Here is a 24,931-nt window from a genome sequence, read left to right as displayed (position 1 = left end):
TTTGATCATTCTAGTCTTTCAATAAAAAATAATTTTATTTAAATGTAGTATCATTGCATTATGGGGGAAAGAGTTTGTTGGGGATACATGGTGAACATCTTCTATTGATTATAATAATATGTATACTACAGTACCTACAATGCACCGCGGTAGTTTACGTCTACAGCGAAAGTAAGTTGTTTCTCCAAGATGGCGTCGTTGGGAAGGAGGCGCGGTGTCCCAGTTAACAGAGAGAGGTCAGTTATACTTATCGATGTCACAAAACCAAGATTTCTAATTTAATTAACTGTCATGACTATAACTTTAGTTACCATTTATTAATCTGTAGAATTGCGAGTTATTGCCCCTTAAAATACCACTGACAGTGGACGAAATTCCATCCTTGATTAGCTCAAGCTCATGTGATGTTTCCACATTAGCCACACACACACCACCACCAACAGTAGAAAGCTAACGCGTTAAACAGCTAGCAGGACTACCTAGCACGTAGTGGCACAGCACGGGATCAAGTCATGGTTGCAATCAATGTAATTTTTTTTATTATAACCAGCTAGCTAGCTAGCACTGGAGTGCAATAACCAGAACTATGGCTTCACGACTAACATTCAGCTTTGCTCGATGGATAGAATAACTTGGACATCGCTCCTTGCAGTAACTGCTAGTACTAGCATGGCGTTGGCGTAGGCTGCTTAGTTTAATACTAGCTAGTAGACGGCTAAATACTTAGTGTCGCTATCTTTTAGTTGACATGTAAGTAACTTAATCGTTTGCGTAAATAAATAAATTCTGCGGGCTAAGGTTATAAACCTTGTTAGTAGTGGATCATTGACAGCTGTTTTGCCCTATCTCGCATAAGTCTTTAGCTGGTAACTAACAATTAGCTATAGCTAGCTTTGAACCCTGGAAGCTATACATCCTTGTTCTCCAACCATTTCACCAAACGTTGACCAGACACAGCAAGACTTGTTAAATCAAGTTTGCCCCAGGACAGCTCAACGAGTTTGTTGGCAAGATATACACACATAGTCTTTAAATAGACGAAATTGGGTAGGTTAGCTTTATAATATAAGTGCACATGTTATCTAATATTTATTTATTTATAAATACAATAAGTTTTAAACTTGTTTTATAGGACTTTCATGATTTGTTTAGGATGAAAAACACTCCCTTTACATGAGTACTCTACATAATGTATCCCTATGTTTTTATTTTAAAGTTGTGGTGAAAATTGGGTTTTGCGACATCAGGCGCATAAAGGGATGCAACCAATACACAGTTGTAGAATTTATCAATAGTCATTGAATGACAGGTATCACTTAAATAAACAGTGAAGGGAAATAGCACTGACTGCTGAACTGACAAAATCATAAACACTTTGGGTGTTGGTTGTATTTTGTATTAAATATGGATTTTGACTGAATCAGTAATGTTCAAACAATGTTTAAGGATTTACTGTAGACTTTGACCTGTTGGAGCTTTTTTTCTTTATTTTTTATACAACAAAAAGCCATCTTATATATCTTCCTTTATCTTTTTCCCTGGGGTTTTGTAAATGTGCTTCTAATCAAGTCTTAGCTATGTAATCTGTTTAACATTTGCGTATTATTCACACAGACTTGGATACACAGTTGCACTCTCACTGGAGGTTTTAACTGTTCAATTGCTAATTGTTTTGCTTCTGATCCTTAATTTTGTTTTACTTCTTGCCCTCTCTGCACAGGGGAGTGATGGCAGCAACAGACTGCTACATTGTGCATGAGATCTACAATGGTGAGAATGCCCAGGACCAGTTTGAGTATGAGCTGGAGCAGGCACTGGAGGCCCAGTATAAATACATTGTCATTGAGCCCACACGCATTGGTGATGAAACAGCCCGCTGGATTGCTGTGGGCAACTGCCTGCACAAGTCGGCAGTGTTATCGGGTACCGCTTGCCTTCTGACGCCACTCTCACTGCCACCTGAATACTCCCGCTATGTAGCCCTGCCTGCTGGTGCCCTCAGCATGGCCTGTGCAGCCCTCTATGGCATATCCTGGCAGTTTGATCCCTGCTGCAAGTACCAGGTGGAGTACGACAGCCAAAAACTCTCCCGGCTGCCCCTTCACACGCTGACGTCCTCCACACCTGTGGTTCTGGTGCGCAGGGACGATGTCCACAGAAAGAGACTCCATAACACAATAGCGCTCGCTGCTCTCGCCTATTGTGCAAAGAAGATCTACGAACTTTATGCCGTATGAGCGCACTCTGAAGAGGATTCATAAAAAGTCAAATTTAAAGAAAGTAACACTCAGCCCACCTCCAAAACGAAGCCCCCCGTGGAAGCCCCCCGTGGAAGCCCCCCGTGGAAGCCCCCCCGTGGAAGCCCCCCCGTGGAAGCCCCCCCGTGGAAGCCCCCCGTGGAAGCCCCACAGGCCGGACCCTTACTCCCGGACTGTTTGATGGATATATTGAGGGATATAGTAAAAATGTTTCTCCCTTTTCAATTTCTTTATTTGTAAGTAACATCAGTAGTGCATTTATCTCCATGGTACCCTGGCTCCTCCTCTCCTGACCTATAAGTATTTGCCTACATACACACTTAGTGCCCAAAGGTAGAGGCAAGTCACTCTGGACTGCATTATTGCAGTTGAAACGGACAATATTTGAAGTATTCCCAACTTTTTTGTTCCTTCCCTGTAGTTTTTACTGTACCCCTTTCATGCTGATCCTTATTTCACACTTTCATTAAACATTAGGATATCTCAAACATAATTTCCTGTATTATATTTGACCTTTGTTTCATTAAAACAATCTTGCATTATTTAATGATTTTCTGAGCCAATAGCAGCAACTTATTTTCAAATATGGCTCTATAGTGACCGTGTTTTCAAACTTAAGAAGAGCAAGAGAGAAGTGAGAAATGATTCCAGTGACATCATCATGCCTGACATTGATTGCTCACGCGTTCCCCCTGCTAATATAAGGTAACTTCTTACTTTATTTTTGTTTGACAATTTTTCCTCTCCTACTCTGATGGGTATATCTTTGAGGGATACTACAACATGATTAAGAGATTTAATTGCTGTTCAAATATTAAATGTTTCTTTAATGGGGTTTGTACTAGTCTTTTTGGGTGTACTAATATTCTCCAAGTCTGTGATGTTGACTGACTATAAAAGGTCATTGTTGAAAATCCATGTTTTACTTATAGATTTTGAGCCAAACATGAGCACCATGCTTTTCTCAGCCTTTCACTACCATGTTAACACTTTACTGTACTTGAGCTTTACCATATACATAGATTTGTTCTAATTTAATATGGCAGAGACTTTCGCCATTGAGTAATACTTGCCTATAATGTAAATGTAATATGTAATATGCTCCCCACAACTGAAATGACATGGGGAAACAAAGACACATGTGATTCGCCAAATTCTAGCCACTAAAAGAGACAGTCAATCAGTGGACACAACAAAAGCTTGCCTCTTCAAATATCTGAATCGGACAACGTCAAGTGGACCCAGGAAGGTGGAAAATGCTGATCCATATTAGCAAATACAATCAATTGTAGCATGTTGAATGTGTAGCATCTAGTTGACTCAGAAACATGGCTCATTGACTGAGGCTGAGTAGTTTGCATCCCAAGTGAAAGCTTGCCATCCTCAAACTATACAGTTGCCTTCAAACATGGTTTTTAGAAATTATCTCTCCAATAGAAAGATATCCGATATTGCTTTCATTGTTGCAATGAACTACAGATTGTTAGTCCTAGCATTTAGATGAAAGCTGTATAAATAAAGTACTTCTTATAAATTAGCATTCTTCTGAATTGTCAGCATGTACAAATACTTTTGGCTTGACAATAGAAATCTACTTTAGCTGTGTCCAGTGTGTTATCACACTGTTAATCCTGCAGGGTTTAGCAACACAAACAGAATTCTGGAGGTTGGGCACATCTTGGTTTCAGGTAATGTGTGAGACTATATTTAACCTTTGTGCTGCCTTCGGGTCACAGGACACAAAGGTTCATAACGAACCATCGTTGTGTTTACCCAATTTAACCCAATACAAAAACAAATAAAAAATAATTGTATTTTAACCTTCGCAATGTGGGGGGCCGGGGCCAGAGACAGCCCGACGGTTAAAATAAAATCTTCACTGTTTTTGTATGTGGTAAAGTTGTCACAACACGATGGTGGGTCACAATAACTGATGGGTCAGAATGACCTGAAGATAACTCAAGGGTTAAACTCTTTGTATTCCAGGGCTGCCCAACCCTTCTCCTGAAGAGCTACCATCCTGTAGGTTTTCATTCCAACCCTAACTCAGCACTCCTCATTCTACTAATGAGCTGATTGACAAGCGGAATCATGTTTGTTACAACTGGGACTGGAGTGATAGCCTACAGGAAGGTCTGAGCAGGATTGGAAAGGAACCTTCCAAAAAGCACTAAAGCTTCTATCTGTTATTGTTCTCATGGTTCTTTACAATGACTTGGAAAACATAACTATTGAAACAATTGACATTTTTCAACCATTCTTTCCTACACGTCTACATATGTTGTATATTGACAAAGTAAATAAAAAAACATTTGCTGATTTATAGAAAATGTGCTGAGTACATCTACAGTCCAGTAGTCATGTTTAGGACATGACATGCTACTTATGTTTGAGGCAGCAAACCAGAAGAAACCATTCCACTACTTCTACTACTGCAACTGTGTTAAATATGGATCACTAACTCACTATAGCAGTGGTTTCTCCAGGCAGCCAAGTAAGTATGCTATACTGTTCTGGTACAGCAGGTAGTAAGTATGCTATACTGTCCTGGTACAGCAGGTAGTAAGTATGCTATACTGTCCTGGTACAACAGGTAGTAAGCATGCTATACTGTCCTGGTATAGTAAGTAGTAAGCATGGTATGTCCTGGTATAGCAGGTAGTAAGCATGGTATACTGTCCTGGTACAGCAGGTAGTAAGCATGGTATACTGTCCTGGTACAGCAGGTAGTAAGCATGGTATACTGTCCTGGTATAGTAAGTAGTAAGCATGGTATGTCCTGGTATAGCAGGTAGTAAGCATGGTATACTGTCCTGGTATAGCAGGTAGTAAGTATGGTATGTCCTGGTATAGCAGGTAGTAAGTATGGTATGTCCTGGTATAGCAGGTAGTAAGCATGGTATGTCCTGGTATAGCAGGTAGTAAGCATGGTATGTCCTGGTATAGCAGGTAGTAAGTCAGAGAGTCCAGACTCTAGGAATTCAATACATGCAATTAATGTTTGGGTAAGTACAAAACAAAAAACAAATGTAGACTTCTCCCCTAAGTAAGTCATAGTAATGAAGTTGTTACTCTACAGGTATTTTGGATCACAGGATGATGAATCAAGATTGGTTGTATACATTAAACATTCTTTACCTTCAAGGAAACAAAAATGTTTTATTTTTGACAGAGTAAGGCTTGACAGGAGACATTATACATAACATCTGAGAAACACCAATTTACTTCACTTACTCTCTATGTATATCTCTTTGCCGTTGGTGTGTGTGATAATTAGGCAACTGTACAGCGCGTTGGGTGGCGCACTGTGAGGTCCCGCTCTATATAGATAGTCCATTACTTAACCCTTGTGCTGCCTTCGGGTCACATGACCCAAAGGTTCATAACGAACCATCGTTGTGCTTACCCAATTTTACCCAATACAAAAACAAATAAAAATAATTTTCTTTTAACCTTCGCTATGTGGGGGGTCTGAGACAGCCCAACGGTTAAAAGAAAATGCTTCACTTTGTTTTTGTATGCAGTAAAGTTGTCGCAATACATTGTGGGTCACAACGACTGAAGGATCAGAATGACCTGAAGATAACACAAGGGTTAAGTATATTTGTGAATACTAAATTATGTATCACTACTTAATATTCCACCAAAACAAAGGTGAAAACATGAGCAAGCGATGATATTATAATTACACTTGTGGAACCTTTATTTTGAAAGGTATCCTCGTTTTCTACTTTTGAATGACAGTACCTTTATTTTGGAAGGCAGTCAGCGGCACTGGCTTGTCCTCTTCCGGTAGTATGGATTTTCACCTACTGCTGTTTACCATTGACAGCAGCATTTTTGGAAGAAACAGGCAAGTTGTGTTATCATCACTGATATGCAGATTTTCTATACATATGTGAGGTTGTCTCTTGCTGTGGTCAAGAGGTCACGCAGCGGACCTTTGACAATACACATAGATTCAGGGAATGTGCTCTGTTCAACCTTTGGAAAAGAGCAAGATGCAGAGAATAGTACAAACAATGAGTTGTGACGCATCACCTGTGTGCTGTTTCTCCTGTGCATTAAGTCGTGGAATGTGTACCGTTTAAGAGCACGTTTTGGTGGTTACTATATCTGTATGGTCCAGCTCATGTATATAATGGCCTTCTGAGAGACACGTTTCTCACTCATGCTATCACTCTGTCATGGACTGATGGCATGATCCGACGTCGTTGCTAATAAAACCGAGTAATTGTTCTTTTTTACAATCTTTTGTAATTGTTTCCTTCCGGCTTGCCTGATCTCATCCTATCCAATCTCGGTATTGGTAGCCTACCTACCAGCCTATCTGCTGCTATTTATTTCTTTTGTGGAGTGTGTCCGTTTTTAAGTATTGTTCAAGCATTGCAAGTCAAGGGCGCCTGATTTTGGAGCCCATGTATGTTGTATGTCTGGTAGTTAGGTTGTTGTTCCACCACTCAGCTGATTCTAATAATTTACTGCTCAACAAGCAGATTAGTTATAACTTGTTTTGGAGGGTCACTCTCCAGTCTCAGCCATTGTCAAAAGAATATCTAGCATCAGCCAATTTAAGATATTGTAACTTGGGTTCTAAGAACTTTCCTGTGTTTGAAACCCATCCCTGGTTTAGTTCTCTCCAGGCGTGCTGAGTTTAGGTCTGCTGTCATGGAGCATGTGATGAGGAGTGCGGTGCCTCTTGTTCTGGGCAGCCTGGGACTCCTGCTGCTGTGCCGGGCGGTGCGGAGGCTGAGACGGGCAGTCTCCGTGCAGGGGCTGGTGGTGGTCATTACTGGAGCCAGCTCTGGCTTGGGCAGAGGTGGGAACTGGGAATTAAGTCAAATGAAAGGGATTCTCCTTAAAACATTTTTGCACAAATAGCATCCTCATACATAACATGATCATGTTCACCATACATTAATGTCATTAGTAAATATCTGATATTAAAATGTACATACACATGCTTGCACATCAAGTGAGGGTCAAATATATTGATTGAGGAAACCCTGAGGAAACAACACAACGTACCTGTTCTGTTTAGATGTACCTCTGCATTGTGATATCTGATCAACTTGTAGTTGATGAGTTGGAGGATGCATGTTGTACCCCTGATGAACATGGATGGATGTTGGTTCTGCAGAGTGTGCGGAGGTATTCCATGTTGCAGGTGCACGGCTCATCTTGTGTGGGCGAGATGAAGCAAGGCTGCAGAAGGTGGCCCAGGAGCTCACAGCAAAAGCAGCAGACAGCCCAAGACAGGTAACCTTAACTCACCCAGGACATGTAACCTTAACTCACCCAGGACAGGTAACCTTAACTCACCCAAGACAAGTAACCTTAACACACCCAGGACAGGTAACCTTAACTCACCCAGGACAGGTTACCTTAATTCTCCAAGCATTTTGAGAGTACATAACTTGACTTTAATCCGTCGTGTAGAATAAAGTGCAGGTCATAAATATTCTGACAGTGATGCAATTAGTGTTCTCCAGCCCAGTGGATTGGAACAGCAGCTATGAGTCAGAGGCAGTTTGACCCTTGGTAGGAAGTGTTGAAGCTAAATGTTGTGGTCATTCTCAGAATCTTACCACCATCTTGAAATCTGTGACCAGACCTACCCTCCCAGGACGGTGACATTTAACCTTTCCAGTACGGAGGAGGTTTCCAGGGCAGGAGAGGAGATCCTAAAGTGCTATGATAAAGTTGATGTCTTAATCAACAACGCTGGCATCAGTTACCGAGGTAACATTCTGGAGACTGACATTTCCATCCAGCGGGATGTCATGGAGACTAATTACTTTGGGCCCATTGCCTTAACTCAAGGTCAGTGTTATTATTACATTTCTGTGAATAATTTATGAAAATTTTAACACAATAATTAACAATCAGTCAGTGCAGCACTCCACATATTTAGACAGCTGCTGTTTCGCTGTTAAAATAAATGTGCTTTTTCTTAGCTTATCATCAGTCTCTCATTTGTATATATATATTTTAATGATAATGTTGAATTATTTTCATAATTTTATAATGAATCACCTACCCATCTCTAAAGTTTAACAATATTTTGTTTATTTATCTTTAGATATTTGTGCTATTTGTGTGACTATTCAGCATTTAATCTTCAAAAAACATTCTCTCCCTCCCACCACCCCACCTTGTAATTATGTAAAGCCATCTTGCCTTCAATGGTTTGTCAGCACAGTGGACACATTGTCGTCATCAGCAGTATCCAGGGAAAAATTGCAATTCCGTACAGGTCTGCATGTAAGTTTGAAAAATCTGTCTTGACAGGCATCGTATTTGTTGGTAAATTTAGGGTTAGAACACAGTCTGCACTGTACAATGCTAAACAGAAACAGGGCTTGTTCATCATGTCCTGTTTGAGCAGACGCTGCCTCCAAGCACGCCACCCAGGCCTACTTTGACTGTCTTAGAGCAGAGGTGGACTGTCATAACGTCCAGGTGACAGTAGTCAGCCCTGGCTACATCAGAACCAACCTGTCTGTCAACGCCGTCACTGGGGACGGCTCCAAATATGGGGGTAAGACAATATGAGACAATGACATGTTTCAATACAAGTACAAAAAAGGTATTATTTGAAAATAATTGAAATTGAAGTATTCCATGAAATTGCCCATATTGTGCAACGTCTTCTACCTTTAAATACTTTGGTTCCAGTTCTGGACAAGACCACAGCAACAGGCCGGGACCCAAGAGACGTGGCCCAGGTGGTTCTGAAGGCTGTTTGTCACAAGACTAAAGATGTCATGTTGGCTGGAGCCCTGCCCACTCTGGCTGTCTACATTCGTACCATGTGGCCATCTCTCTTTTTCAAACTTATGGCTTCTCGTGCTGGAAAGGAACGCAAATGCAAAGAGAATTGAGAGAAAAAGAAGCTGTAAAAAATAAAAAGGACTTAAGGAAATCACCATGTTGGGTGCTCATCCATCTTGATTTTAGCTTGTATTGTGTTAGGATGGAACAAATTGTTCTTTGGGCCAGAAAACCACACAGGGCTTGGTGGGTAGACACTGCATTCAGGGCTTGGTGGGTAGACACTGCATTCAGGGCTTGGTGGGTAGACACTGCATTCAGGGCTTGGTGGGTAGACACTGCGTTCAGGGCTTGGTGAGTAGACACTACATACAGGGCTTGGTGGGTAGACACTGCATTCAGGGCTTGGTGGGTAGACACTGCATTCAGGGCTTGGTGGGTAGACACTGCATTCAGGGCTTGGTGAGTAGACACTACATACAGGGCTTGGTGGGTAGACACTGCATTCAGGGCTTGGTGGGTAAACACTACATACAGGGCTTGGTGGGTAGACACTGCATTCAGGACTTGGTGGGTAGACACTACATACAGGGTTTGGTGGGTAGACACTACATACAGGGCCAGATAAGCATTGAGCTCAATAACCATGTTGATAAATTTACATTTTGTCAATCAAATTTAAGATAAAAGCAGGTAGCCAATTGTCCATTATTGCCCCTAAAAGTTGATAAAATATGATTATTTTCACTACTTTAATAACGGTAATTGTGTAACTTAATAATTAGTCTGATGTTTGGTTCATATCATCGTTATATACACCTAATATTTGTTGTGCACTACAGTACAGAATATTCAAAATTATGCATAGGAAAGGTGTGGAAATGGAAAGGGTATTAATGAAAGGTTTTAGTAGAATCTACAGATCTACATATATGGACGTCTAACTTGTGCATGTTGCTGAAAGCGGGGGTTGTAGTTTCTATATGATCTGTAAAGATGTTCAATAATACACTTGTATTTTCAACACCATTTATACAGCTGAGTAAAAACACCTTACAAATTGTAACAAATCTTAAAACAGCAGTTTTTTCGGTTTTAGATTAAGTTTGACATAACCACCTTGTCCATGACAATAAATACACCCAATAACAATAACTACAGTATTTTACAAAACAGCAGAATACTGATATAAAGAGCGGAAGCCTTGTTCCTATGACAACGCCTACTGCATCCAAGTGTTCAACAATGTTTCACTTGAACCTGTCTTGAGGATTCACTCATTTTTCATATTAAAGTTTGTATATGGTCATGGGGAACCACACAATACCCAAGGTTCTGTAATGTGAGTACAAGTTACAGTAGAAGATCCAGTGAAATGAGACCTCCTAGGACATTCCTGTGTAGCATAGTCATCTGTAACTTCAGAAGTACATTTAACAATGTATTTTGAGTCACATTTAATTATTAAAGATCCATCCCTCATATATACTGAGAGAGAATCACCACAGGCCTCCTTGTAGGTTGAATCACATCCATCTCATACCAACACCTGGCCCTCATGCTTCAATAACATCCTCAATAACATCCTCAATAACATCCTCAAGGCTCCAGAGATTTGACTTTCAATAAACAGATGACCAGTCAACTGTTAGAAAGGAGCAACTCAACATATGAAGACTTTGAAGGAATGAGGTCAAGACTTCTACCAGAGACAATGCCCCCTTGCACAGACAAAAAACTATTGTAAATAAAATACTAAAAGACCCAATGAAATAATTGCAGCTGCACTCCATGCGTCGGAGAGTTCTCCAATATGGAGATGGCCAACTTAAGTATAAGATTAGTCATATCTATGCTGTTTTCATCAGAATTTGAGTCTTTCTAATATCATATTACAACTTTCTTCCAATTACATCCCTCTATCCTACATAAACCCAGACTCGGGGCCTCACTGCTGCAGGTGTCAGGGCCTCACTGCTGCAGGTGTCAGGGCCTCACTGCTGCAGGTGTCAGGGCCTCACTACTGCAGGTGTCAGGGCCTCACTGCTGCAGGTGTCAGGGCATCACTACTGCAGGTGTCAGGGCCTCACTGCTGCAGGTGTCAGGGCCTCACTACTGCAGGTGTCAGGGCCTCACTGCTGCAGGTGTCAGGGCCTCACTGCTGCAGGTGTCAGGGCCTCACTGCTGCAGGTGTCAGGGCCTCACTACTGCAGGTGTCAGGGCCTCACTACTGCAGGTGTCAGGGCCTCACTACTGCAGGTGTCAGGGCCTCACTGCTGCAGGTGTCAGGGCCTCACTGCTGCAGGTGTCAGGGCCTCACTGCTGCAGGTGTCAATGCCCAGCCTTTGTCAGCACACTAACCCATAGCCTATTCTTGTACATTGACATCTTGTGTCACATGGTAACTACAAAACCAAGAAATCCTCCATTAGGTAAACATGCTGGATGACCCTGACCACCAAAGCAGCACTTACTCCTCACACTTCCATCTGCGGCAGGACCAAGAGAGCCCTCTCCTGATTTGGCTTCATTTTGGAGTTGCATTATATTTACACTTTTCAAGAGTGAAGGAGTGCCCAGGAGAGACAGAGACAGACCCTGTCAGGATGTGGCATGGAGTTCTCTTTCTTTATGAGGTTGTTTTGTAAACATACTCACTTAGTGTTTTTAAGGCTCATTCAGTGGGCATAACAGCTGCAAAGCATCAAGGGAAAACTAAGTAAAACCAACCAGAAATTGCTGGGACCAGTCCAAAGACACTCCCCTCTATAGAGCAGGTTATCCACACTCCCCTAGACAGAGCAGGTACTAGGTGTGGGTTAGAGCAGGTATTATTGCACTTTCATCACGTGTACTAGGTGTGGGTTAGGGGTTCATCTTTCTGCCACCAATAGGGTGGCGATCAGACCATCATTTTATTGGAGTGATTCAGTGAGAAGACAATAACGCCGTTCCAGTCAAACCCCCGGAGGTGGAAGGGGCGACTCTGTGACAGACAGTTCCTGCGCCAGGTCGTTGAATCGAGCGATGTAATCCACGCTGCTCTCGCTCATCATACAGGCCAGCTGTGTGTCCACCTGCAGGAGCAGCCACAGACAGGAGGGACACCACATACTGTTACTCTTTTACAACCCCTGACCCTGGTGCCTTCTAGGCTGTTTGACATGACCAGAGAACACTTTGCGTAGATATACTTGCCCAAACGTTTTGACAGACTGAACAACATGATGCACTTCTGTGTGGCAGGACTTAGACAAGACATGGGGTGTTACCGACTAATCGAAAATTGAGCTTAGGAAACTAACAACTATCCATTTGCATTCATATGTTTCCCTCAAACAGAATGGGGAGTGGAGTAAGACTTCTCCTTCAAGTTAGGATCTCGTGCCTGGATATGAAGAACAATGTGCTGTTCTTTGAGTCATTTTAAATGGGGGGGGGTCTAACATATCACCACAGCTGCCAATTTTGTCATGTCAGAACCTTCTGGAGGGGGGTTAAGACAGGGTTAGGGCCTCTCACCTCTGCAACGTCTGGCAGCCCGCGGGACTGGAAGGAATCATGGGAGTTGCAGTCCAGAAGGCTGGGGCCCAGGAGAGCTGTACCGCTGGAGGGCCCGGAGCGTGCCAGCGTCCGCCTGCCCTTATCAGGAGACACCAGGCTCGCTGCAGGCATCTCACAGGTCAACAAATGGGAGTGTGTGTGAGACAGTGTTACTATACATGGCTAGGGATGCAGCAATTAACCAATTTTACTATTAACCGAGATTGAAAACGTCTCGGTTTTGTAACGTAAGGGTTAGCCCTCACATAAAGGCTCAGCTACACCCAGTGTTTCTGTTGTCACTCAATAAAGGGACATCATGGTTCATCAGTGTTCTATGAACAACCGCTGCACTGTGAGGATTATTCAACAAACACTGCCGGAGTTTGCAAACCGTTTCCCTGTTTCCCCTTCAGCGCGCCTGCGCAAAATCATGAAGTTTTCTCCTGTTGCTATCTTGAGCTGATGGTATGTGATTTATCATTGCATGTGTTAGTGTAGGCCTACCTACTTTCCATCAGCATAACGTACATTTCTTGTTGTTTGTTAGTTAGTTAAATTATTCATTTAGCAGACACTCTTATCCAGAGCGACTTACAGTAAGTATAGGGAAATTCTCCCAGAGGCAAGTAGGGTGAAGCGCCTTGCCCAAGGACACAATGTCATTTGGCACGGCAAGGAATTGAACCAACAACCTTCTGATTAATAGCCCGACTCCCTAACCGCTCAGCCATCTGACCCCCCTCTGCTGTGACTTTTAATAAACAGAACAGGTTATGGTAACCCTTAGCTATTGCACTCTAAGCTACTATTGCACTCGCTTTTTTCAGCGTTTTTACTGTTAAACAAACCTTACCTTCGTAATAGTCGATGTAGCTGGAAATGTACAAACTGAACCCCTTTTCCCTCTTTCTTGAAGGGTAGCAACATAGAATTCTTTGTACATTGTTAATTGTCATTTTGGGATAATCACCCGAACGCCTCGTAAAAAAAAAAAAATCCATTTTGTGCAAGAGAACTAACGTAACTGCTAGCTACCGGAAGTTGTGAACCTGGTTTACGCAATATGAGGAAGTGACGCGTGCATATCAATTGTGAATTAGAACTGAAAATGCCTAGTTCTTCAGGAGGATTCTCTTGCTCGAACGGTCGTTTATATTTTGGTTTATTGTAAATAATATTATTGTGTGTTGTTTTTAACACAACCTTAAGTTTTGTTGCAGGCACAAACACGACACACTGTAACAATAAGTAGCCTAGCTTTTATTTTTTTATTTCACCTTTAATACAGCTTATTATTTTAGGCTACTCATCTCAGTTAAGACTTACTCCTTAGATGCGTACCTAGAAAAGTAGTTTCATTCATTAATATACGGTTACCACTATGTTTTATTTATTTGGTACTGAATTATTTGGTAAGTAGGATTTCAGTTTTGAAAGGCAGCAACTGTTAACAAAAGCCATCAAAGAAATGTTGTACAATAAATCCTCTAATTTAAGAATTTTCTTGTGATTTTACACATCCCTAAAACTGTTAAATCAATTAATGCAATAATTAATCGATAATCGTTAAACCGTGATTATTCCTCAGACTTTAATTGGACCATCAAAATCTATAATTGTTGCATCCCTATACATGACAGTTGTCAGTAATATTCAGTATCTTTACTAACACAAGAGGCAGAGTTGTTGATGGCGCTCTAGTGTTAAATCAAATGAAATTAATGTTTTCTGTGTGCGCGTGCATATAACTCACACAGGAGGCAGCCCAGAGAGGAATCTGTTGAGTCGTTGGGGTACCACTGGGGGTCATGGCAGGGTGAAGGACTCCAGCCCCTGGAGGGACTGACAGAGGGGGAGGAGGGCAGCAGCTTGGAGCCCTCACTGCCGTTCAGCTTGGCTGGGCAGAGCGAGGCCTCGTCACCTGGGAGAGACACCAGGTATGAGGAGGTGTCAGATACATACACAGGGACAACACAGTGGAACACTTCCTGTAGGAGAACACTAGGGTTGGAATGTCAGTCACCATAGTGGGCTGAGTTGATGGCCAGCTCGATGATGGAGTCACTGATGTGTGTCTGGGTCTCTCCGGGGGCCAGGGCCTCTTCAGGGGGGCCTGGGAGGGAGATGTCCAGGAGAGAGGCAACACTGGGCGGGGAGAGGAGAGAGTCTCCTCCGCACTGACCTCCAGGAGACGGGCCGGTCTGGAGAGATGCATGATGGGAAGCCGTGTTTAGCTGCTCAGTGATGTGGGGAGGAAGGTGACTCCCAGGGGACCTGGTGCTTGACTGGTAAAACATGCACATGTTCTATGGAGGCCAAGATGGACCTTTAGAAGCCAACTACACGTAACTACATGTAAATCATTCTGTTAAAGAAACACTCAAATAGAAATAGTTGTGTCTCTCTCAGAACTCACCCCAGTTCCGCCCTCCTGTAGAAACTGTGTTTGTGGCCCAGCATGAGCTGCTGGCTCTGGGTCCAGGAGGCTGCAGGGGCCCCCAGCCCCCAGCTCTCTGCAGGGGCCCCCAGCCCCCAGCTCTCTGCAGGGGCCCCCAGCCCCCAGCTCTCTGCAGGGGCCCCCAGCCTCCAGCTCTCTGCAGGGCCCCCCAGCCTCCAGCTCTCTGCAGGGCCCCCCAGCCTCCAGCTCTCTGCAGGGACTGCCTGGGATGATGCCTGCTGACTTGGCAGCCAGACCTATTGCACCTGAAAAAGTTAAGCCATGTTTTAGTATGTACATAATGTACTTGCAATCTTTACAACTGAACAGTAAAAATCTGTACTTTTCATTTTGATAGTGGATTTGCTTCTGTTATTAATGTATAACGTGCATGCACATTCAAGAAAATAACATTAATTTTAGTTTTTCTTATCTGACAAATGTATTTCACACAAAACCCCAAAATAAGAAATTTTATTAAATCATTAAACCACCAATTTCATTAATTAATATTCTTATTTTCATAAATAGAGAAACTTACTGGAAAGCTTCGAGGAAGTCACAGGACCAGACATAATCGAAGACTTGGTGAGGGGGGGGCGGGAGCACGTGGGCAGCCGGGTTTGGATCGGCCGGAAGGAGCCAGTTCCTGAGGGAGGAGAAAGGAACAAGGGAGGTAAAATACTGTGACAGATGTGCTGGTGAGATCTTCAACTTATGAAATGTATTTGTTTTCATATATTGGAGTGTCCAGTCAGTGTTGTAGGGGTAGATAGTAGATAAGATTGAGTTCAAACGTAAAGACCTAATTATGACATATATGGCAGCCAGGGGTGTGGGGTGTGGGAGGTGGGGTGTGGGAGGTGGTGGGGTGTGGGAGGTGGGGTGTGGGAGGAGGGGTGTGGGAGGAGGGGTGTGGGAGGTGGGGTGTGGGAGGAGGTGGGGTGTGGGAGGAGGTGGGGTGTGGGAGGAGGGGTGTGGGAGGTGGTGGGGTGTGGGAGGTGGGGTGTGGGAGGTGGGGTGTGGGAGGTGGGGTGTGGGAGGTGGGGTGTGGGAGGTGGGGTGTGGGAGGTGGGGTGTGGGAGGTGGTGGGGTGTGGGAGGAGGTGGGGTGTGGGAGGAGGTGGGGTGTGGGAGGAGGTGGGGTGTGGGGTGTGGGGTGTGGGAGGTGGGGTGTGGGAGGAGGTGGGGTGTGGGAGGAGGTGGGGTGTGGGAGGTGGGGTGTGGGAGGAGGTGGGGTGTGGGAGGAGGTGGGGTGTGGGAGGAGGTGGGGTGTGGGAGTACCTGTGGCAGCTGAGTTGGAGAGGATGGAGAAGGAGCACACATGCTGAGGGGCGTCTCCTGTGGTGCGTGGCAGCAGAGTCCGCTGGGCAGCAGGAGACAGACAGAGACTAGCTAAGTTCATGTTAACACTACATGTCTAAAGGGCCATCAAGTGAAGCGTTAGTTACCTGCACAACGAGGGGCTTCCGAAGCTGTCGGCTCCGGAACTTCCTCTGCTTTGACAGGAAAATGTCTGACTGCATCCATAATACAAAATTGCATATAGAAGAAACGTTAATTGATGAATTCCAAATAGAGCTTCAAGTGGTACTGTACATTTATAAAAGGCCTTACGCTGATGGAGTCTAGCTGCTGCCGGAAGGCCAGCTCTGCCTCCTTGTTTGGGGAGAACATGCGAGAGTGGCGGGAGCTGTTGGGGGGCAGCGTGGTCGGCACAGCAAAGACTCCCCCTTCAGCATCACCGCCCGACACCAGCAGAGACCTGGGCAGGTTCCGCACACCTGCAGGGACAAGGGGAGAGTTCACAGGGCAGGACAGGAAGCAGCCCAAGGAGAGATCACAGGGCAGGACAGGAAGCAGCCCAGGGAGAGATCACAGGGCAGGACAGGAAGCAGCCCAGGGAGAGATCACAGGGCAGGACAGGAAGCAGCCCAAGGAGAGATCACAGGGCAGGACAGGAAGCAGCCCAGGAGGGAACTTTTGGAGGCTTGTGTTGCTTACCTATGATTCCTATGAGTCCTATGATTTTACCCAATATCAAAAAGGTAGTGTACTCTTGTGTTAAATAAAGAACTGTGTTACAGTCTTTTTGAAAACTTCAGGCTTCAAAGTGAAAAAAGGTGTTTATTTCACATGAACTCAAAAGGGGAAAACGGGTACATTCATGCATGTACATCCTTCATGTAGCCTACAATTGTCTGCTGTTTCCTACATTGATCAAATGCTTATGTTATGTTGATCAAAATGTCTTATATTAGTTCTCTGTTAAATCCTCACCCAACAACAACGTCTGGACATTGATGTAGCCCTTTATCATATCACTTAACCAACATGTTTGTGTGTGTCGTACCTGATGTTCCAGCACTGGGCAGGAACACCTTTGCCCCCCGCAAGGAAGCCTGCTGGCGGCTGCAGTTGGGGCTGCGGCCCCCCCCCGCAGGGCTCCTCCCTGGGGGGGCGGGGGGCTGTTCCTCCTGGGGGGGCTTGAGGGGGGATGTGGCGGTGGAGCACAGCTCTGGAGCCTAGGAGAGATCACGTTATCACCACAGTAAAGAGAACTGGTCGGAGCAGACAGTAAAGCCGTTTAACTGTGTTGACCAACTGTAGAAACGATTTGCTGGTTTTCACTTTTGAAAAAGTGTTGAGGTCAATAAAATGAACACCAAACTATTTACAAATGTTTAAGTATTAAGTGTGCTAGTTGAAATCCTCTGAGCCCAAGTGAATGAGAAAATAATCAGCTAGATGTTTCAATCAACTAATTACACATTTTTGTAAGTGTAAAATGAAAAGTATAAGCAATGTACTGAAGAAGTACCTGGGATCAAATGTAATATTAAAGTATTGTGTAACTCTCTCATGTAGAAGTTATGTTTTAATACAGAGAAACCAAAGCTTCCAAGAGTGACCGGAGCCAAATGTGAGCACGGTAAGGAATGTAAACCAAAAGACCATGCATGCACATCTATGGACACGTTTCATTTTTAAAAAGGTCCTATATTTTTCGGTGTTCCTTATTGTTCCTGTCCAACTAAAAGAAACTTACTGGCTTGGGGTTGATCTGGGAGGCTACCAGCCTGAGCAGGCAGTGCAGGACGCGGTGTGTGCTGGCCGGGGGGGCAGGGTGCAGGCTCGAGGGCTGACCCGTGTCCTGCCCCGCGCTGGGCACGGCCGGCTGCCACTCGTACTCCAGCTGCAGTTTCCCTGGCTTGCCCAACATGAGGTACAGCTCCGCTAGCGTCACAGAGCCACCGGCACTCCAGCCCTCCTCCCGGATCTGCTGTGCTGACCTCCCCCCCCCAGGGGTCTGCTGTGCTGACCTCCCCCCAGGGGCTGAGGGGGCCTCCCCAGACTCCTCCTTCCCAGGGTGCACTGTGCTTCCTGGCTCCAGCACCGGCTCCTCTGAAGCAAGGTGTGACTCTGGAGAGGTCGTGCTGACCCCTGGAGAGGTCGTGCTGACCCCTGGGGAGGTCGTGCTGACCCCTGGAGAGGTCGTGCTGACCCCTGGAGAGGTCGTGCTGACCCCTGGGGAGGTCGTGCTGACCCCTGGAGAGGTCGTGCTGACCCCTGGGGAGGTTGTGCTGATCCCTGGAGAGGTCGTGCTGACCCCTGCCAGGCACTCCTCTCCGCATTTGTCCGCTGAGCTCCCCTGCATGTTCAAATCCCTCTCACCCTCCTTGGCGACTGGCTCCCCGCACCCTTCCCTGCCCTCTGAGAAGCCCCTCCCCCGGTCCCCACTCCCCCCGCCGGCCTCATGTCTTCTAGCAAGCGGTCTCTGTGTTGTGGGAGGTGGAGCAGGCGGGGGTCCTGTGCTCTTCTCCTCCGGCCCCGGAGCGGGTGGTACGTCTGCTGGCTGGGGGGCTGGGGCCACTGCAGCAGCTCCCCTGGCCGTCCTGGCAGGCCCCCTGAGGACCGCCGCACCATGGATCCCCAGGATCTGCACCCCCGGCAGCTCCTTGGCACCAGGGCGACACCTGCCGCTCTCCTGCCAGTGCACGGTGCAGGAAGCTTTGGAGTGCACGACACGTGCCACGCCCGGCAGGGTGGCCAGGGGGCTGGTCTGTGCCGGGTAGAGGAACAGCTCCTCCATCTCAGGCTTACACGGAGCGGGGAGGGCCTGCTGGGAGCCAAGGGCTTCACTCTCCTGCAAACTCTTCAGCTGGGCAGTTGGGTTAAGGACAGTGATTTAGAAACCATCAGGGAAAATGGCTTTGGTTGGTTTCAAAAACCAAAGGAGAGAGCCCATCAGAATGAAGAACAGAATGTACAGTTTGTATATTGATAGACATGGGCAGATTACCTTTGCAGCACCACTATGTGTTAGATCTGAACATGAATCATGGATACTATGTTTATATACACCAAAGTTTGATGACTGTGGGGTAGGGTATCCGATCCAAAAGCTTGAGAACACTAGTCAGATACATGCAGCAAGTCTTTTGAACCAATACAGACACAGTCATGTTCATGGAACTACCACCACGTAAATGCATACATAAAGTGCCCTTCCTTTTACCTCAATAGAGAAGTTTGATACAAATCTTTTCATTTTGTACCGAAAATAGACCAGTCATCAGAAATTAAGGTTGAAACTTTGCACACGTTGTATTCCTGAAGCCCTATTCAACTCCTGTAGAATGTGTAACCTTAGTCAGAAGTTTCTGTCTCAAGGATACGATGCGTTGGTCCTGGACCGCCCACTTCTGTTTCAGGAACTCGATGAGGCTGGAGACCTTCCTGTGAAGCTCAACCACCATCCTACGTTATGAGAAGAAACAACACTTGCCATGACCTGCTTAACCATGCGTACAGCAGTAAGAAGGGTGGGGAGTTCACACGGAGGGATGTGTGAATATCAAACCCTGGCAACATGAGGTGAGGTCCAGGGGAGGAACAGCAAGACAACATGACCCTCAAACACAATGGTCCACATGGAGGCAGCCTAGCTAACAAGTTGGGACCCAAACAAGGGCCTTTAAAGGGGATGACTGACTTGGAAATACATGTTTCCAACAGCAGCCAATATCTTAACGGTCATTGTTATATGGCTGACTCCTCAGGTAGGCCTGCAGGCAGAGAGTGTAGGGCACCTGAGACAGGTAACCTAGCAACATGTTCAAGTTAGCGTGTGCGTTGGTCAAATCAAGAGAAGGTGGGAATACATAAGGAATATGATGTCTATACATTGAATTGTTCTTAGGTCAACAGTAGTATTAACTGAGTTCTATATTAGTTATTTTTCCTGTGCAGGCAAGGCAGCACAGGTCTTTTTCTGTCCAGTTTGAGAAAACCATCTGGATAGGTCCAGCTGCAGAGTGCCGCCTGGCCTCAGAGTGCCGTCTGGCCTCAGAGTGCCGTCTGGCCTCAGAGTGCCGTCTGGCCTCAGAGTGCCGTCTGGCCTCAGAGTGCTGTGAGGGCCAGACCTGAGGCAGGGGTTGTGGGCGGGGTCAGACCTGAGGCGGGGGTTGTGGGCGGGGTCAGACCTGAGGCGGGGGTTGTGGGCCAGGCTCTGGACACGAGCCCAGGAATGGTTGGTTCGTGGCTGCAGCTCCAGCGCCACCTTTAAGGGCAGTCGCACGGGCTTCTGGTCCTCCTCATCACTCACACCTGGAGGACAGGAAACCACACAGCGCCAGTCATTACTCACCACTGTTCAGAAACACTTGACATGTATAAAACACAGATGGAATTGAGGAATTCATACACTAAAATGGACACCTAACAAACATAGAAATGGGATATTATTATGACAGTGCTCCAGAATGTGGAAGCAGTCCTCTGTGCTCACCGTCTGGGTCGCAGAGTCTCTTGATGGCTCGACACATGGGCGCTTTGATCCTCAGGTTCCTGCCTTTGGAACGCACCGTAGTGGCCCTGAACGGACACAGCAGACCATGACTACAACTGACTTGGTAGACATTAGATGCATGCATGTACACAAACACCGCATTAAAGATTTACAAAATTCATTATTATTTTACATCTTGTTTTATCATCATCCAATTGGTTCCAAATGCAAGGTACTCTGTGTCGTCTCTTACCCCTGTTGGATGAGTTCATTCAGCTTTGCTACATTCTTGTCGTCCATTACTGCCATGAATGGGAAACAAACAGCTGCTATTAATAACAAGATTCCAACAACAGACATGCACAATCATTCTCCGATTTCCCCCATGACTCCAACGTACTTAACACTTAATCACCTCCCTTGTGACAAGCACTAGCAGGTGCACAAACAAAGCTACATTGTAGCCAGTATTTCTTTTCAAAATCACAGAAGGGATGACACCAATGCTTTGACAAACTGAGACATGCACACAGACACACTGCCACGCGTTATGGCAGCTGCAGAACTGGAGGGTGGAATGGTTCTCATGTCAAAAGAACAATAAGACATTAAATTGCACAGGTCTCACTGGATCATGCTCAACAGAAGATAAAGAAGTGAGTTAAGTTGAGCAAAGCAGTACATGACAGGGTTTCCCGCAGAAAATGTTTAAGTTAAAGTGGAAGTGTGGGGTTTGCTGTCAGACCGGGGGTGGGGGGGCTAGTTTGTGCGATAGACTAATGCGTTCTGCAGAGAAGGGAGACTGGCGTTGGTCACGGTTTGGAATGGAAGGGAGAAAACAGGACAACGGCAGATATCGCTGAGAGAGGAGCCAGCTGAGGTGGCTCGGGCATCTGACCAGGATGCCTCCTGGACGCCTCCCTGGTGAGGTGTTCTGGGCACGTCCTACAGGGAAGAGGCCCCGGGGAAAACCCAGTACACGCTGGAGGGACTATGTCTCTCGGCTGGCCTGGGAACGCCTCGGGGTCCCCCAGGAAGAGCTGGTGGAAGTGGCCGGGGAGAGGGAAGTCTAGGTCTCCCTGCTTAGGTCGCTGCCCCCGCGACCCGACCCCCGGATAAGCGACAGATGACGACGACAACGAAAGTTTTTATTTTTATTTGGACGATGTAGTTAAGGCGGCAGGCGTGTGTTGCTTAGGCGGCTGCCTTAACTGAAAAGTGCTGCGGGAAACCCTGCATGAATAGCTTTTGCATGCTCAACAAGCACTGAAACAGCTGATATCCAAAACTGAGAAGCTGTCAGGACCCCCAGTGCATGCACTGAAACACAAACTGTCATTGTACTTCACTCACATCCTCCAACCTTCTTCCTGAGCTCAGCATAGCAGATGAGCCCGTACAGCTCCTGAGAGGACCTCTTGAGCACGCGGGAGTACACTGAGGAGGAGGAACAGGTTACCACACGGCCTGACTGGAATGGCAGCAAACACTGTTGTTCAGCTAGGCTGCTCTGGGAGATCAGGGGAACATTTCTAAAAAATGAGACTTTTTGATATGGCTCTTTCCTTGTGTAAAACTCACCGTTGGCGAAGTCGATGTGCTTGGAGATCTTGTGCCAGGTGCGGTAGTAGAAATGGCGGACCTGCTCCTTGTTCTTAACCATGCTGGCTGGCTTTCCCTTCTTCCTATACTTCAGCGCTATGTTGGTCTGGATGGCTTCAAAATCCTTCCCATGCTAAAGGAGGAGAGGATTGTTTGCTTTAGGGGCAGAAATCAATTCTGACATTTGAAGCCCTTTTCTAACCCTTGAATGACAAGTGTTTACTCTTAAAGCCATGTTTGTGTTATACGTGTCTAGTAAACTAACATCTACTGATAAAATCAACTACTTTTGAGTGTTTTTCCTACATAACAACAATGCTGTTCATAAGACTGAATGTGACCTACAACTGAAGAAGACTTCTACCTCATAGAGACCCTCAAAGAAGCTGTTTTTATCGTCTGCGCTCCAGGACTCCCACTGCCGACGAGCCCTCTTCTGAATGCCCCCCAGCTCCTCCTTGTCGCTAGGGCCCTGGCTCCTGGAGGCTGCCTTGGCCCCCCCTGGCCCGGACACTGGGCCAGGCTGCCCGCTAGCCACCTGAGCAGAGGGCCCATTCTCAGACCCTGTTTCAAACAGTGACGACAAGTGAGAAAACATTCTGTTTGTATGTGAATGTGTATGAATTTGACATTGCATGAATACTGCGCAAAAAAAATGGTGAATTGAGTTCGGAAGATTGAAGTGTGACAGACAGGTAGTGATATAGTAGAGGAGAATTTCTGCCAACAGGAGAACCTTCACATCATTTAGAACTGAAGGCTAGCTGGCTTTCTTAATTAAAACTCAATTCATTTATTACGTTAAATTCCACATTTGACCAATGGTGAGTAGCATGTCATAGCAATGTTACAAATGCATTGGCCAGCATGTAGAGGCAGACTTGCATAGAGTTTAACCATGTGAAGATGTCAGTTTAACCATATGAAGATGTCTGTTGTGAAATATGTCAGGACAACTTGTATTTGCATTCCTGCAAGAAAGTGATGAGACTTTTGTTTGCAACAAAGGTGTTGTAGCAGAGCTAACTTATGGAAAACAAGACAAAGGAACGTGTGTTTGCAGTCCCCCCTTTCCCTCTGTGTGAAGAGCATTGTGTTGCATCCTGATATGAAATGCACTGTGTAAATAAAGTTTGATTTGATGTCATCCCTGATCTTGGTCTTAAAGCCATAGTTCTAGCACTCTGATCAAAATGGACATGACCATGTCTTACCAAGTCTGACTGACAATTGAGACCGAATTCAAGCTACAGTTCAATGTAGTGTTAGCACCAATTTGACGAGTCAGTTCTGTCATCAGAGCCGTGGGCACCCCAGTTTGTGGGTCTGGGGTTAATAGACCCGAAGGCCCAGCACAAAAAACTGCGTGTGCTCTCTAGTGACATATGTAGTCCCTGCACCTCTACGAACAATCCACAATTCGTTTGCGAAGCAAACGGTACTGCGGTAGAGACTTACCTTTCAATTTCGAATGGCCGTGACCATTGATAGTTGTGGCGATGGAATCTTTACGGATCCGTTTGCTCGGAGGTCGAACACTGGATCTCAGAAAATGATGTTGATCGTGGTTTTGAAGAAATGGTACTGACGATGTCTGGGGACGTTGGGTTAAACCAGATCCTGACTGGTTTGGTACAGGGGTCGGAAGCACCAGTGCTAAACTGGTGCTGCCCGTAGTTGATGGATCAAGTATTTCCATTCCGTCTCTCTTTGTACTACGCTCCTCGCTCCCCTGATCACCGCTCTCCTCTTCGTCACAACCTTCATGCTTTCTGAACGAATTATTCACTCCATGGACACCGATGCCGTCCCTCGAGCCCACTGTCATCCTGACAAAATACAAGAGAAGCAACTGTTTGAGTTTTAACAAAAACACAGTACAAAAACAACTTAGAAAGACGACGTTCCCTGTCTCTCAACATGGCCGCCACTGTTTGTTTCAAATCCGCTCTCATCGTCCCAACTAAACATGCAATTTGTCTTTAATGCTAAATGTCTACATTTTAATTCCATAGAATACATTTTCACAACAGAAAATGGACCAACTGTCTTTGTTACTTCAACTTATATTTCCAGTATACATTCTAGTATTGTCAGTGAAATTCAAATGCAAGCGCCCTCAGTTAAGCGCCCTACAGCAACGACAACGACAAATCTTTCGGCGCATTCGACCTCTAATTTAACTGTTTCTTTATTGAGACAATGTTACCCATTTTCATGGTCTTCGGTGGCAGCTGATGTTTTCCTTCTCTTCACCATGGATCCGACGAGTTTAACAAGCAATAATTGATCGAATTACGCATATTAAATGCACGAACGGATCCTTGCTACGACTACACTCCTGCTCCGTCTGAGCTGGCCAAACTCTGCGCAGTTGATTATGTTGTCTGTATTCTGAAATCATATTCATTACATTACGACCAATGGTCCATTAAAAACAGCAATTGTCGTTAATTAAGACTGATATATAAAAACGTTATTAAAAGTGACCAGATTCATCTGCAAAGTAAAGAGAATGCTTTAC

At 45.4% G+C, this 24,931-nt stretch overlaps 3 protein-coding genes across 3 annotated transcripts; 2 read left to right on the top strand and 1 right to left on the bottom strand.

The window, feature by feature from the left end:
* Positions 1-130: 130 nt before the first annotated feature.
* Positions 131-2,746, top strand: tmem11 (transmembrane protein 11). Its single transcript, XM_047038672.1, has 2 exons — positions 131-236; positions 1,721-2,746. Exons 1-2 carry the CDS (start codon positions 190-192, stop codon positions 2,235-2,237), a joined length of 564 nt encoding a protein of 187 aa, XP_046894628.1. The 5' UTR covers positions 131-189; the 3' UTR covers positions 2,238-2,746.
* Positions 2,747-6,034: 3,288 nt separating this feature from the next.
* On the top strand, positions 6,035-9,183 carry dhrs7b (dehydrogenase/reductase (SDR family) member 7B). Its single transcript, XM_047039147.1, has 7 exons — positions 6,035-6,111; positions 6,892-7,077; positions 7,399-7,517; positions 7,871-8,081; positions 8,430-8,522; positions 8,647-8,799; positions 8,937-9,183. The coding sequence occupies exons 2-7, from the start codon at positions 6,927-6,929 to the stop codon at positions 9,140-9,142; spliced, it is 933 nt and encodes a 310-aa protein (XP_046895103.1). The 5' UTR covers positions 6,035-6,111; positions 6,892-6,926; the 3' UTR covers positions 9,143-9,183.
* An 866-nt stretch (positions 9,184-10,049) lies between these two features.
* Positions 10,050-24,903, bottom strand: cramp1 (cramped chromatin regulator homolog 1). Its single transcript, XM_047039149.1, has 20 exons — positions 24,617-24,903; positions 23,866-24,236; positions 22,772-22,971; positions 22,387-22,540; positions 22,159-22,242; positions 21,059-21,107; positions 20,806-20,891; positions 20,501-20,624; positions 19,694-19,775; positions 18,064-19,176; positions 17,368-17,539; positions 16,632-16,798; positions 16,466-16,534; positions 16,299-16,380; positions 15,557-15,664; positions 14,995-15,281; positions 14,602-14,863; positions 14,332-14,499; positions 12,555-12,697; positions 10,050-12,109 (listed from the first exon to the last, which is right to left on the bottom strand). The coding sequence occupies exons 1-20, from the start codon at positions 24,664-24,666 to the stop codon at positions 11,990-11,992; spliced, it is 3,891 nt and encodes a 1,296-aa protein (XP_046895105.1). The 5' UTR covers positions 24,667-24,903; the 3' UTR covers positions 10,050-11,989.
* Between the last annotated feature and the right edge of the window lie 28 nt (positions 24,904-24,931).

This window comes from Hypomesus transpacificus, chromosome 17 (assembly GCF_021917145.1).
Source record: "Hypomesus transpacificus isolate Combined female chromosome 17, fHypTra1, whole genome shotgun sequence".
NCBI lineage: Eukaryota > Metazoa > Chordata > Actinopteri > Osmeriformes > Osmeridae > Hypomesus > Hypomesus transpacificus.
This window is presented reverse-complemented; position numbering and strand designations above follow the sequence as displayed.